The sequence below is a fragment of the Amphiprion ocellaris genome, chromosome 19, assembly GCF_022539595.1.
Source record: "Amphiprion ocellaris isolate individual 3 ecotype Okinawa chromosome 19, ASM2253959v1, whole genome shotgun sequence".
Classification (NCBI taxonomy): Eukaryota; Metazoa; Chordata; class Actinopteri; family Pomacentridae; genus Amphiprion; species Amphiprion ocellaris.
Window position 1 is genome coordinate 30568721 of NC_072784.1, and position 15537 is coordinate 30584257.

The window sequence follows — 15537 nt, forward strand, 5'->3', positions numbered from 1 at the left end:
CTTAGTTCAGGTCCACATTCAGCCCACTTTCATCTCCAGTGATCCGGACCAGTAAAACCACAGCATAATAACCTATAAATGATCACATCACATCTTTCCTTTGTTTTAGTGCAAAGAAACACATTCTGAAAATGTTCACATTTAAGGAATTATCTTTTTACAAATCATAAGAACAAACTGAAGTTTCTTATAAAAATAAATTCAGTTTCAACAACTTTATGCCTCAGTTTATCATTTACTCATTACAGCAGCCAGATCACAGATTGTCTACAAAAGAACAACATTTAGTCACAGCGATCTGGAACTGAATGATACAGTATTTTACTTTATGATCAAAACGACAAAAGTCAGACAAGAAAGGACAAAAAACAACAAAAACAAGACAAAATATTACAAAAATGAGACAAAGCAAAAAAGGAAAAATACAGTAAAAATGTTTTAAAAATAGTCATCTCATAAAAATAAAGTAATTTTGCATAATCAATAGTTTCCATCTTTCACTTTACATGAATTTATGTATTTTCTTGCTTTTAAATGTTTAATGAAAGATATTTACACGTGAAAAACAATGAAATGACTCAGAAACAAGATTGAATAATACAAATAATCACACTTCATACTGCAGAAAAGTTGTTAGTTGTTAAACAAATCTAAATTCAAATATTCAAAAATCACCATCTCATAAAAATACAGAAATTTTTTATAATTAAAATACATTTTCTATCTTTGATTTTGTATAAAATCATGTGTAGTTCTTGTCATTTTATTGTTTCATGAAAGATGTTTACTTTAAAAAAAAAAATCCCCCGTGTGATTACCTACCTGCTTTATAAAAATACTGTAAAAGAAAGGAAATAAAAATTGTATCAAATACCATAATTTTTATAATTAAAATACTGTCTTAACCCACAATTTTACATTAAGTCTGCTATATTTTTTTTATGTGTATTTACATGTATGAAACAAAAAACTTATAAACATGGAAGAATATTGCTCTAATACTAAATAAATGTAAAAAAAAAATCTAATATTAATTTAAAAATATTTCTCATTTAACAAACAAATCTACATATATTCACACAGATAATCTTTCTAGTCTCATTTTTTTCTAATTTAAGAAATACACTTAGAGTAATAAAGCTGAATTTAAAGAGTTAAAAAGTGTGTTTTTGTGCAGAGAATTGCACATTGAGTGTCATGGGTGCATTATTATACAATACAGAATATAAATGTTTCATTATAGGACAAAGGTGATCAGTAAAATACCTGTGAATTCATTTGCAGTGACTTTTCCCTCTAATGAGACAAACTCTGCCAGTAAAGTGTGGTACACGGGTGAACAGAGTGGTCATGGGATCAGGTTTTTCCTTTAATTGGTCCCCATCGGTGTATCTGTGATGATTGCTTCTAATTATACACGATCACTCGGATTTAAGCCTCCTTGTCTTTGGAGTGTATCGCTGTAAGCCTCTTACTGTGACGCTGCAGGGGTCTAAAGGCAGATCCTCCTGTGAAGATCAGCCATGATAAATCTGATCTGCTCTGACTGGAAGTTTTTTAGAAACACCAGGCGACAGAAACGGCTCGTATTGCAGGTCGTGAATGAGGATTTTCCTGCAAGTTAAACCAAACTCTGTATTTCCACTGTGTCCGTTTGTCTGCACATAAGTCACATCAGTAATAAGTTACCACCTGAAAATCTTCCCTGAGCAGCAGCTTACAGAAACTGCTGCAGCCCAGCGGTGAGTTTTAGGCCTCATCTTCTGTGAAAGGCATGCACGGGTCACTCAGGAGCAGGAAAAGAACTTCCTGCCCTGGAGAGATGCCAGGATGCTGGAGTGCTCTCAATGAAGGCTTGTTTTCTGTAAGTCCTGAGCCTTTTATTACACTCCGAGGACTCAGAGATTTTCTCAGCCTCCTTCCGATGCACATTTGACCAGCTCTGTACTCAGTTGCAACAATGAAGTTCCTGTAGTTCATTAAAATACTACAACATTCATATTTTTCCTCCACTACATGTATGTTGCAGCAGAAACACACGACTTTATGGTAAATTCAACCCAACAGGACAGAAAACCGACATTAGAATGCTGCGTACAAGTTAATGCATTTATAGTAATAACAAAACAATAGTTTAACGAACAACAACAATGATGATGACGACGACGACAACAATGATGACAACGATGACAACAACAGCAACAACAACGACGACGGCGACAACAATGAAGACAACAACACCGACAACAATGACAACAGCAGCGACAACAATGACAACAGCAGCGACAACAATGACAACAATGACAACAGTGACAACAACAGTAACAACAACAATACAATGACAATGACAACAACAAAGACGACAGCAGCGACAATGATGACAATGACGGGGACAACAACAATGACAATGATGACAATAACAATAACAATGACGACAACAACAACAAAAACAACGATGACAACGACAATGATGACAACAATGATGACAATAAAAACAAAGACAATGACAGCAACAGCAACAACGACAACAATGGCCACAATGATGACAACAACGATGACGACAACAACGACAGCGACAACAATGACAACAATGATGACAACAACAAATGTAAACAACATGAGAAATAAATTAATATGTATCATGCAACAGGCTAAATTATGATAATTCTACATACATGTAACGCATTAATAGTAAAACGGCAATTTAACATGTAATTAAAGCTGTAATGTAGCTGATAATATCTAATAATGCTTATATACATTTTTGATTGTGATACTTTTACTTTTTGCTGAGTATTTTCAGGTGTATTCAAGTAAATGTGAATATTTCTTCCTCCACTTCTTATATATTTTGTAACTATGAGAAGAAAGTGAATAATCTACTATACATCTGGCTAAAATATGAAAATTCTACATCCATGTTAATGCACTCATAATAATAATAATAATAATAATAATAATAAAACAGTCGTTTAGCATAAAATAAAAGCTATAATATCTATAATATAATATCTAATAACGATTATATCAAATTTTGAATGTGTATTCAAGTAAAACATGTTAATATTTCTTCCTCCACTATTGATGTTCTTTATAAATACGAGGAATATGTGAAAAAGCCTCATGTACAGTTCCATTTTTTATTTGCAGTGATCTGTTCTTTTGTCCTGGTCATCGGCTAATCAGTAAAACTGCTTTTGGAAACAGATTTCCTCCATCATCCTACTAATCTTTCTAGAAAGACGGGAGATTAGTATTTTCCTCCCCCACGGCCGTATGTCAATTTATTTAATGAATGCTTCAGCATCCCTTTTTGCTCATTAGAGCTTGTGCCGTCCAGATGAGGCCTTCAGGAGATCTCTGAGCAGGGAGAGGATCTGAGACCAATCGAGTTGAGTCATGAGTCGGAGTGACGAGGCACCAATCAGTCGATGAATAATCAATCGATCAATAGCTCTGATCACTGCTCTGAGTCAGCAGCCTGAAGGAGAGCTGGAGTTCAGCACTTCACCCAGAGGTGTCAGACTCATTCCAGTTCAGGGACCACATTCAGCACAATATTGGGCTGGACCAGTAAAATCACAGCATAATAACCTATAAATAACCACAGCTCCAAATATTTCCTTTGTTTTAGTGGAAAAGTCAGACAAAAAAGAAAAAAAACAACAAAAACAAGACAAAATATTCCAAAAATGAGACATAAAAAGACAGAAGCGAGGAACAAAATGACAAAAAATGAGACAAACGACATGAAACAAAACAAAAAAGCAAAACATTTGATTAAAAAATTACAAAGTGACAAGAAATTAAAACTAATCCAGCATTTGATTCTATTTTCATTCATTCTGTGTTTGTACATGAATTTCTGCTTTCTGACAGGATCGGTGGATTAATAAAAACACTATTTATTTACCCGTAAATGCTATAAAGGCTTAATTAGATGAAGCTGTGCTGGTGATTTCCTGTTGTTGGACTCTAACTCTCCACTAGAGGGCGACATTAGAGCTGCAGCACTGAGGCCTCCAACCTCTGCTGATTAAACTACTGACCTACTTTCAGTGTCTCCAAACATGACACCCACTGATGATGCTTCAGAGAAGTTTGAGAAAGTCTGATGCTCTTTTTCATTTTGGCCTCATTTTGGTTGTTTTTCACTTCTTTTGCGTCACTTTTTTTCATTTATGCGCTCTGAGAGAAACTTTCCTCTCTTTTTTTGCCTTGCAGATAAGATTCTGTACTTCATGCTTTGTCTTCACATTAATGTTTCCGACAACAGTTCAGGTTTGATGTTGCTGTGGATTGTGGAAGTGAAAGCGCTTTTTGCTTTGGAGTCATTCCATCTGAAATCAGCAGATTTTTAGAACCCTTTCTGCTCTGCTGCCTCTGATCTGCCTGGATTTTATGTTTTATCTCAGAACATATGGATATTTATAAAGATAACTGGGAAGTTTTAGCTTGATTTATCATAGACTTTGAGAGATAAATTTGTTTAAAACTGGCCCATTTCAGCTCATTTTTTCACACGTTGAAATTTGAGGCTATGTTTGGCATTTTCACTGTTATTTTTCATTATGCAACTGACTCAGACAAAAACTAAATCAATAAAAATAATAATAATAAACTTGTTAAATCATCTTCTACTCTGCGTCCACAACTTCTGTGGAATTATTGTTCTCTCTGGTTTTCAGGCCTGTTTGTCCTCCTGCCACTACAGAGCGCTGTTACTTCAACCAGCTGCCTCCACTGCTGAATAGAATAGAATAGAATAGAATAGAATAGAATAGAATAGAATAGAATAGAATAGAATAGAATAGAATAGAATAGAATAGAATAGAATAGAATAGAATGGCCGCTTTATTGTCAAACAGAACATAATGTACACTAGCAGGTGCACATTTGAATGAAATTTCAATGCAAAAACTCGCCATCGGACTGGTAAAAAACAAAACAAAAATGATTTGAAATAGAATTTAAAAATACTCACAATATATGCATGAAAAACAATTTATATACATACATATATAGACTCCCAGTCAAAGTTTGGACACACCTCCTCATTTAATGTTTTCATGACTATTTACATTGTAGATTCTCACTAAGGCATCAAAACTATGAATGAAAACAGATGGAATTATGTAGGAAACAAAAAAGTGTGAAATAAGTCAAAGCATGTTTTATATTTTAGATTCTTTGCTTTGATTACTTCTTTACACACTCTTGGCATTCTCTGATGAGCTTCATGAGGTAGAACCTGAAATGGTTTCACTTCACAGGTGTTCCTTGTCAAGGTTCATTTGTAGAATTTCTTCCTTCTTAATGGGGTTGGAACCATCAGTTGTGTTGTGCAGAAGTCAGGTTGGTCCACAGTTGACAGCCCTATTTGACAACTGTTAGAATCCTTATTATGGCAAGAACCAATCAGCTAAGAGAAACGACAGTCCATCATTACTTTAAGAACTGAAGGTCAGTCAGTCTGGAAAATTACAAAAACTTTGACTGTATCCCCAAGTTCAGTCACAAAAACCATCAAGCTCTACGACCAAACTGGTTCCCATGAGGACCTCCCCAGCTGAAAGCTCCCAAAACTTCTCAAACTACGATATTATCTCACCTAAAACCTCAAAGAATGAGAGAAACTGTCATCTGTGACCTTGATATTCTTCTGGCAGACATGCAGACCATGCAGGTCACGTGCTGCTTCTGGCAGTCATGTTAAACAATGTGGTTGAAGACGAACACACTTCCTTCCCAGCAGTCACACTGAAGTAAAGCTTGAGTGATTCTCTCTGCAGTCATGTCTGAAGTCTGGCTGAGGATCATCGCCGTTGTTTCTGTCTGCTGTTCTGCTCTGAGCCAAGCAGGTGAGGAACAATGACAAGCTTGCGTTTTTCCATTAAACTGTTTAGAGACATTTATGCCTCGTTTTGGTTGATTTTCAACCTCTTTTATGTCACTTTTCAGCCATTTGGTGCCTTATTTTGGTTGTTTTTCACCTCTTCTATGTCACTTTTCTGACATTTCTGAAACATTTTGGTTGTTTTTAGTTAATTTTTGTCCCCAGAGAGACTTTAAACCTCCAATATTTGACAGAAATTGCTTCAGCTACTAATAAAAGGGAAAAAGCGTCAATCTATTGCCGATCTGTGAGTTACCAGTACGCTTATGTGGCTCCTGAGAAGACTCGCTCGACTTGCTTGTGTCACTTCTCATGACATACATGAATTTTTAAATTAAGCTGTTTTCACATATTTTTTCCCCATTTTGGTTGTTTTTCCACATCTTTTCTGTCACACTTGAGACATATTTGCCTCGTTTTGGTTGTTTTTCACCCCTTTTGGTCACTTTCCTGACACTTTTGCCTCACTTTGGTTGTTTTTTCACCTTTTTTGTGTCATTTTTCAGACATTTATGAGAAGCTTTAAGCCTCTAGTCTTTAAAAGAAGTTGCACTAGCCTTTAACAAGAGGGAAAAAACATTGATCTATTCCTGATCTATGAGCTACAAATACACTTCTCTGGCTTCTGAGATGACTCACTCAACTTGTTTATTTCACTTCTCATGGCATGCACGTATTTTTAGATGAAATTGTTTTCACACATTTTTGCCTCATTTTGGCTGATTGTCACCTCTTTTCTGTCACATCTGAGACATTTTGGCCTCATTTTGGTTGTTTGTCACTTTGTTTGCGTCACGTTTTTAAACATTTTGGCCTCATTCTGGCTGTTTTTCACCTCGTGTGTCACATTGCAGACAGTTTTGCCTCAATTTTGTTGTTTTTCACCTTTTTTGTGCCACTTTTCTGATATTTTTGCCTCATTTTGGTTGTTTTTCACTTCTTTTGTGGATAATATTTGTATTGTTTTTTGTTCCCTGCAGAGGACAGAGGAGTGGTGTGGAGAGACGTTGGAGAATCCGTCACCATCCAGTGCAGAACTCCTGCAGACCAGGAGTACCTGTACCTGAGGATGGGCCTCAGCGAAGACACCGATGTTTTCTTCACGGAGAAGGCCTCAGGAAAAATCACCATTTCCAAACAATACCAATACAGACTTCAGTCTGACGGAAAGTTCCCCAACGTGGATATTCTCATCAAGAACCTGACGGCCAACGACACGGGGCCCTACTGGTGCATGTACAAAGTGTTCGACAGGAAGATCCATAAACCCGTATCCACCAAAGGCAGCGGCTCGGTGCTCCTGGTCGTGACACGTGAGCCTCGTCCTTTTATTTATCGTTCCACAAAACCACATAATCCAGCATTTTAGCAGGAACTTTCTGGAGCGAACTTTAAGGATCACCTCACACACGTTCTACATCACAGAAATAACTGAAATAAAAAACATGTTTTTGCGCTTGTTCCTTTAGTCTTCCAGTGTACAAAATTAGAAACACTAGAAATGAAACTGTTTAGAGATAACTGGGCAAAGCAATTAAGATTATAGAAGATTTTAACTTCAGAAAAAGGTTCTTGAAGAGGCTTTTTCACTTCTAACTCTGGTGAAATTAGGATTAACACGACCCTGATGACACATTTAAACCTACTTCAGTGTGTTTATATTCATATGCAGGTTTTCTGACTGCATTTTTGAACTAAACTCGTCTTGTCTGTGCAGGAAAATCCAATAATTTCACTTAGAATGGAACAAAATCACTAAAGCAATAGACAATGTTAATCTTTAGATGCTCCAGTGATTGGAGCCAAAGTACTTCCATAAGTGGGTCACAAATGGCCCATAGAAGAATCGATGTGTTTGTGACATTTTGGTTAAAAATAATCATTGCTTTATTGGTTATATTATATTTTGGTCCACACAAGAATGATTTCATGTTTGAAATATGTTTATTTTTCATTTTATAACAGATTTTGAACATTTTAATGATTGAAAACTACACAGAACAGCAATAGGAGAAGTATGAAACCAAAAACCTGTTTTTTGAAGAATACCTGGAATATGAAATGATAAAAACTTTTCATTACAAAGATATCGCTACAAAACGACCTCATCGGGTCAGTTTTGATTCACTTATGCATTTAAGGGTTAATTTGAGTTTAGCACATTTTGGATGTTTTTCGCCTCTTTTATGTCACTTTTCAGACATTTTTGCCTCATTTGGTTGTGATTTGCAGGTGACAAACATGCAGCCAGAGCCACATCCACAGCTCCACCCTGCGATGCGTCTCATCAGGACCTGGTGATGGTTTCAGTCGTGATCTCAGCTGCTGTGCTGCTCTGCATCCTCATGGCCTTCCTCATCATGATCATCCTCAAGGTGTGTGTGTGTGTGTGTGTGTGTGTGTGTGTGTGTGTGTGTGTGTGTGTGTGTGTGTGTGTGTGTGTGTGTGTGTGTGTGTGTGTGTGTGTGTGTGTGTGTGTGTGTGTGTGTCTTCGTAGGTGTGTGTTTGCGTGGTTCTTTTTTCACTGACTCACAAGCCTCTTTGGAATCTCTGGGGTTGTTTCCATTTTCCTGTTGTGAACAAAAGCAGTCATCTGGGAAACAAGCAAAGATATTTCCAACTATCTGTTATGTCTGTTTGATCACTTAGACTGATGTGGTTATTAATAATAATAATAATAATAATAATAATAATAATAACAATCACAACTATAATAAAAGTATTTATTAATCATAGCAATAAAATGTATATTTTTTTACAGTAAAATAAAAATAAAAATTTAATAAAATATACTTAAATATTGCTAAAATAATATTTTTATTGTTGATATAATTTTTGTTATTTTATTGCTATTTATAATAATAATAATAATAATAATAATAATAATAATAATAATAATAATAATAATAATAAATATTATTATAATTATATTATTATTATTATTATTATTATTATTATTATTATTATTATTATTATTATTATTATTATTATTATTATATAAAACAACAATAAAATAACAATAACTATAATAAATAAGAATTATTCTGCATAAATACTAATGTATAATACATATTATTCCTTTTTATTATTATTATTAGTAATAATAATAATAATAATAATAATAATAATAATAATAATAATAATAATAACGATACTTAGTTGTAGTAGTAGCAGTAGTAATCTTGTTATTGTTAACATTATTGTTATTATTATCTTAGTAGTAGCAGTAATATTGTCACTTATTTATTTATTTATTTTATTATTACAGAACCGAAGGCTGCAGGGCACCGACAGAGGGCCGGTCAGTCCAGACATGGTAAAAGATTTTCAAAATAAATGAGTTCAGCAGCACCAAGTAGAAATAAAAAAGGAGAAGAACAAATGGAATGAAAAAATGGAGGATAAAACCGTAAACACAAGACTGTAGATGATAATAATAGTAAACAAGTTAAATGAATAAAGAGTTAAAGATAATAAAATGTTGTCAGCAGAAATCTAAGTTCTAACCTCCATGGAAGATTCATTCTGAGACCTTTAAATGCATCTAATGTATCTGAGCATGTAGAAACAAAGAACAGTGAATATTAATACTCATATTGTTGACATCTAGACCAAGTCTCTGCGAGCCTCAGTAGCACCGAGACGTCTCCCCACCAACGACGTCTACGAGGACATGAGAGGAACGTTCAGACGCTGAAGGAAACTCAGAGACGAGGAACGAGTTCATCTGAAGCCACGCAGCAGTTCAGCCAGCTTCCTGTGACGGTTCAGATCAGCCTGAAGCAAACAAAACAAAACAACACAACAACGTCATAAACAAATGGTTTGGTGCAATGAGACGAGACACAGCGGCTCCATCTGGAACAGTGTGACAGGATGTCTTATACTGACTAGCTTTAATGCCTGTAAATTCTTCTTTAATTTCTTAGAATTTTGTACAACGTTTCATACAAACAAGGTTATGAAACAGAGTAAAAGTCCTCAGACAGAGGAGGAGACACAATGTTCCTCATTTTAGTTGTTTTTCACCTCTTTTGTGTCACTTTTGAAACATTTATGCCTCATTTTTGTATTTTTTTTTCTTCTTTTGTGGCACACTTCAGGCAGTTTTACCTACTTTTGGTAGTTTTTCACCTCTTTTCTGTAACTTGTGAGACATTTTCACCTCATTTTGCTTGTTTTTCACCACTTTTATGTCAATTTTGAAACATTTTTGCCTGATTTTGGTTGTTTTTCACATCTTTGCTGACACTTTTCAGATATTTTTGCCTCACTTTGGTTGTCTCTCCATATATGAGATTTATTGCATAAATGTCAAAGGCACTGTAAGTTACCATACTATGTATTGTAATGATAATATCAACTGTAATCTATGTACAGAAATGATTCATTAAATTTGTGGAATTTGTAGCCATCGTCCAAATATTGCACTTTTTTTTAGTGTGGAGAAATATTGTTATTGATAAAATGTGTTTTTAATCAACCAGGATTCAACACAAAAAGTTCAACTAAAGATCAGAAATCAGATTAAACTAGAACTTAAGAGCTTCAGACTTAAATTAAACCAGTGGAGACGATGACCAACAACGTCCTCATGTTTTACTGGAACATCACACCTGCTATGAAACTAAACGTCTGAATGTTTTTTGAATTATTTTGCAGGTGGTCTGTGGTTTAACTTTACAGTCACCATCGTCCTACATCAAATCAGGTCATTCACCGCTGGGTTTCCATCTCTTTTCAAATGTTATAATGTTTGACACACTTCTGTTACAACACGTGAACATTCAGTGACCTACTCTGAAATTAACAGATATTTTAATTATTTTTCACAGTCAGTGTTGAGTCACCCAGGAAGCAACTTCTTTAAAAGCATCACAATAATTTATCACCAAGTCTTTATAGACATATTTACCTCATTTGGTTGTTTTTCACCCCTTTTATGTCACATTGGAGCCTTTTTTCCTCATTTTGGTTGTTTTTCACCCCTTTTATGTCACATTGGAGCCTTTTATGCCTCATTTTGGTTGTTTTTCACCTCTTTTGTGACACACTAGTGGCATTTTTGTTTCATTAGGGTCCGAGCACTAAATGGTGTGAAATTCCTATTGAAACCCATGGGTTTATTTTGGTTGTTGTTCATTTCTTTTGTGACATTTTTCCTTCGTTTTTTGTGTTTTTTCACCTCTGTTGTGTCACATTTGAGCCTTTTATTCCTCGTTTTGGTTGTTTTCCACTTCTTTTGTGTCATTTTTCAGACATTTTTACCTCATTTTGGTTGTTTTTCACACCTTTTATGTCACATTGGAGCCTTTTATGCCTCATTTTGGTTGTTTTATACCTCTTTTGTGACACACTGGTGGCATTTTTGTTTCATTAGGGTCCGAGCACCAAATGGTGTGAAGTCACATGGGTTTATTTTGGTTGTTTTTCTACTCATTTGTGGCACTTTTTAGACATTTCTGCCTCATTGTGGTTGTTTTTCACCACTTTTGTGTCTCATTTGAGGCATTTTTACCTCACTTTGGTTGTTCTTTTGTGTCACATTTCAGGCATTTTTTTCACATTTGAGAGGTTCTGGGACTCATTTCACACATTTTGCATTTCTTTGTGGCCATTGCGTGTTTCTTTATGGTTGTTTTATGGTTCTTTGCATCCTTTCACATTCAGGGTTGACTCACACAAGAAGCGATCTCTTTAAAAGCAGAACAATAATTTATCACCGAGTCAAGTCAGTGCATGTGGCTCACCAGAGCAAACAGTGGATCCTTAAAAGTCAGGACAAGTTGTGTTGATGCAGCGCGCCAAGAGACGCTGTATGAGTCAACATAAAAAGAGAAAAAACACACTCATCTGGCAGCAGTGTGCAGAGCAGGTTTTACTTGTGCAGCATGTGTGGTCACAAGCTGTGACTTTTAGTTTCCTTCAGCAACCAGCGACGATCAGCCAGAGCTCTTTGTGTGAAATGAGTGTTTGTGTGTTTGTGGGAGATAAATGTCAAGGTGCAAGTCTGTGTTTTGTTTGTTATCTGTGCACAGACACACAAAAACGACTGCACACAACTTTTTCACAGCGGAGACCACCTGCAAGGAGTCCAGCGAAGATGAAAACTGCGTCTAGAGGTGAGCGGTGGTCCAGAGCGGAAACAGAGACTCGGCTTACAAGAAAGAACAACTGAAGCACATTCACAGCCAAAGAGACACACCACAAAGTCACACAATATCACACAAAGTCACACAATGTCACACAATGTCACACAGGTTGTTGTTTATCTTAAGCCCTCAGAAATGAGCTGATTTATTTGTGTCCTTTCAGATTTGCACCACTGATTGTTTTTCACCTCTTTTGTGTTACATATGAGACATTTGTGCCTCATTTTGGTTGTTTAGCTGCTCTTTTGTGTCACTTTTTAGTGTATTTGTCTCGTTTTGGTTGTTTTTCACCACTTGTGTGTCACATTTCAGACATTTTGGTCTCATTTTGGCAGTTTTTCAGCTCTTTTGTATCACTTTTTCAGACATTTTTGTCTCATTTTGGTTGTTGTTCACCTTTTTTGTGTTCCTTGTTAAACATTTTTGCCTCATTTTGTTTTTTGGCAGGTCTTTAGTGACACTTTTTAGACATTTAGACATTTTAGACTGTTTTTTTCTTTCACCTCCTTTCTGTCACTTTTCAGACATTTTGGCTTCATTTTGGTTGTTTTTCACCTCTTTTCTGTCACTTTTTAGAAATTTTTGCCTCAATTTGGTTATTTTAACCTCTTTTGTGCCACATTTGTGACATTTTAGCCTCATTTTGGTTGTTTGGCAGCTCTGTTGTGTCATATTTGAGAGATTTTGGGTCTAATTTCAGACATTTTGCATCTCTTTGTGGCCATTGCATGCTTTTTGTTGCTGTTCTGTGTCATATATTGGTTGGTTTGGATCATTTCATTACCATGTAGTCTCTTTGTGTTCATTTTATGTCTCTTTCTGGTCATTGTATATTTTTTATAGCTGTTGTGTGACACATGTAGTCTGTTTGTGTTCATTTTCCGTCTCTTCATTCACGTCTCTTTTGCATCTTTCTGGGATATACATATACATTTAGACATTTATACATACTTCTAGAATAACACCAGGGAATCTATGATTTTCACAACTGTGGAAAATTGCTGATTGTGCAACTGCAGCAGTTTCCATACATGTCGTGACCTGTAAGCAGGAAATGCCAAATGAGAAGTGTGTCAGTTTCAAAAATACAGTATGGCACAGTGAGAGATAATGATCTGTTCCACAGCTATGGATGCCGTGCACATGGTGTTAAAAAGAAAGCAGAAAGTCACCTCACCTCTCATCATTTCTACACACCAGGGCTGCGGGTCGAGGGTCTAACGATAAAAACGTCTCTTGAAGCTGTTACAGAATTTGTCAGAAGCTGTTTTTTCTGTAACAGAGATAATAGCGGAAAGCGGTGACATTCACTCGGTGCTTTTGGCAGTGTGGGCAGGTGTTAAGCTGCAAGGTTTGGGTTCAAAGTGGCTCTATCTGATCAGTGTTTTCCGTTCCAGTCAGTCATCATGTTTTAAAGTCAAAAACCTCTGAGTGTGTGTCTGTCTCGTACTCGTGGACTTGTTTTTCACCTCTTTTTGTCACTTTTCAGATACTTCTAACTCAGTTTGATTGTTTTTCACTGCTTTTGTGTTATTTTTCAGACATTTTTACATCATTTTCACTGATTTTTACCTCTTTTGTGTCACATTTGAGGTATATTTACCTAAATTTGTTTGCTTTTTCACCTCTTTTGTGTCACTTTCAGATATTTTTGCCTCATTTTCATTGATTTTTATTTCTTTTGTGTCACATTTGAGACATTTGACTTCATTTTGGTTGTTTGTCACCTCTTTTTTTGTCACGTTTGAACCTTTTGTGCCTCATTTTGATTATTTTTTGCCTGTTTTTTGTCATTTTTCAGATATTTCTGCCTCATTTTCATTGTTTTTTTTAACCTCTTTTGTGTCACATTTGAGGCATTTTACCATATTTTGGTTGTTGTTCGCCTCTTTCAGACATTGCGGCCTCATTTTGGTTGTTGTTTGAGTTTGTGTGTCTGTCTTGCACTCATGGAGGTTTTTTTTTTCAGCTCACCTGCTGCAGAGACAGGATGCGGTTATGGCCTCGTATGTAAAAGCACAGGTCAGAGGCTGCTGCAGAAATGTGTACATTAAAATCATTGTTGGTTTTGTTTAGGCAACGCTGAATGAACTGAGCATAAATCAAACCCTGCCTTCATAAAAACATCTCGATTAAAGCATGCAGCATCCAAATGGTAAAATGCATTTCCACAGACAGCATAACTGAATGTACCATGACTTGGTTTTTTTATTGTTTTATTTCGCCTGTTGGTTTGTTTGTCACGGTAGCGTGACGCTCGGGTTAACAGTGCGGTTTTAAAGTTGTGCTGATGCAGCTCTTCCTCATGCAGGTTTTGAATGAAACTGGGCTAAAGTGTCTCTCTTCAAAATATGCAAAGTGCTGAAGCTTTAGTCTGACTTTTAGACACCGATCGGGACATTCTGTGATGAAAAAAATGAAGAAATGCAACTTCAGCTTCATGCATTTTACTTGGTTTGTGCAAAAACACATGCAGAAGGAGAAATATCACAAAAATATTATGAAATGGGTGCATTTACAGGAGTTTATTTTAGTTCATTTTGGTTGTTTTTCACTTCTTTTGTGTCACTTTTGAGACATTTTTGCCTCATTTTGATTGTTTTTCATTTGTTTTGTGTCTTTTTTTAACAATTTGTGCCTCATTTTGGTTGTTTTTCTCCTCTTTTCTGTCACATTTGAGACATTTTTACCTCATTTTTGTTGTTTTTCACCTCTTTTGTGTCACATTTGAGACATTTTTAATGTATTATGGATGTTTTTCACCTCTTTTGTGTTCCTTTAAAGACATTTCTTCCTCATTTTGGTTTTCTTGGCAGCTCTGTTGCGTCACATTTCAGAGGTGTTTGGGTCTCATTTCAGTCATTTCGCATCTGCTTTGTGACGTATATTGGTCGGTTTCAAGACGGTTTAATCAGTTTGATGATTCCAGGTAAAGGTCAATCACAGAGGAGGACACAAATACAGACAACTTTGGTCGGCAGGGACAGTTTTAAGATGGTTTATTGATGGAAGTGAAGCTTAAAGGGATGATGCAGGCAGGAAGGCAACAAAAACCAAAGGGCCAAGCAGAGCAGAAAGCACAGTCAAAGAGCCAAATAAGTGTAATATGTCTGGTAAATACTGAAATCGGAGGAACTGGAGTAATTGGAGAGCAGGTCAGGTGGGTTTGGAGGACACTGGAAGACTGAGGACCTCTTCTGGATCGAAGGGGTGAAACAAGGAAAACCAGCTCACTAAGCAGCTCTCTGCTTCAGTTTAAAACATCTGGAACACAGAGCCTCTGAATCAGCAGCTATAAGATGTTATTTCATTTCTGCAGAGGGTCTGATGAGGTTTGAGGCTGCAGAAGGTCAAACCTCCGGATGCTGTGGTCCAATTCATCACAGTGACCCCAGCTTTAAATAAAGACGACCTGATAAATCTTCACGCTACATTGTGTACTTTTGTTTTGATGCTTGTCCTTTAATAACAGCACTGCAGCAGTAGAAT

At 36.0% G+C, this 15537-nt stretch overlaps 1 protein-coding gene across 2 annotated transcripts; it reads left to right on the forward strand.

The window, feature by feature from the left end:
* Nucleotides 1–5705: 5705 nt before the first annotated feature.
* On the forward strand, nucleotides 5706–10306 carry si:ch211-188c18.1 (immunoglobulin V-set domain-containing protein). 2 transcript variants are annotated; one of them, XM_023281743.3, is made up of 5 exons: nucleotides 5706–5861; nucleotides 6877–7209; nucleotides 8129–8271; nucleotides 9165–9212; nucleotides 9507–10306. In XM_023281743.3, exons 1-5 carry the CDS (start codon nucleotides 5795–5797, stop codon nucleotides 9591–9593), a joined length of 678 nt encoding a protein of 225 aa, XP_023137511.1. In that variant the 5' UTR covers nucleotides 5706–5794; the 3' UTR covers nucleotides 9594–10306. The 2 variants fall into 2 exon arrangements, with proteins under 2 accessions (XP_023137511.1, XP_023137512.1); XM_023281744.3 differs by lacking the exon at nucleotides 9165–9212.
* Nucleotides 10307–15537: the final 5231 nt, after the last annotated feature.

Coding starts and splice junctions, on each gene's coding strand:
- si:ch211-188c18.1 (XM_023281743.3), top strand. CDS start 5,795: ATGTCTGAAGTCTGGCTGAGGATCATCGCCGTTGTTTCTGTCTGCTGT. Junction 5,862..6,876: donor TTCTGCTCTGAGCCAAGCAG/GTGAGGAACAAT, acceptor TGTTCCCTGCAG/AGGACAGAGGAGTGGTGTGG. Junction 7,210..8,128: donor GGTGCTCCTGGTCGTGACAC/GTGAGCCTCGTC, acceptor TGTGATTTGCAG/GTGACAAACATGCAGCCAGA.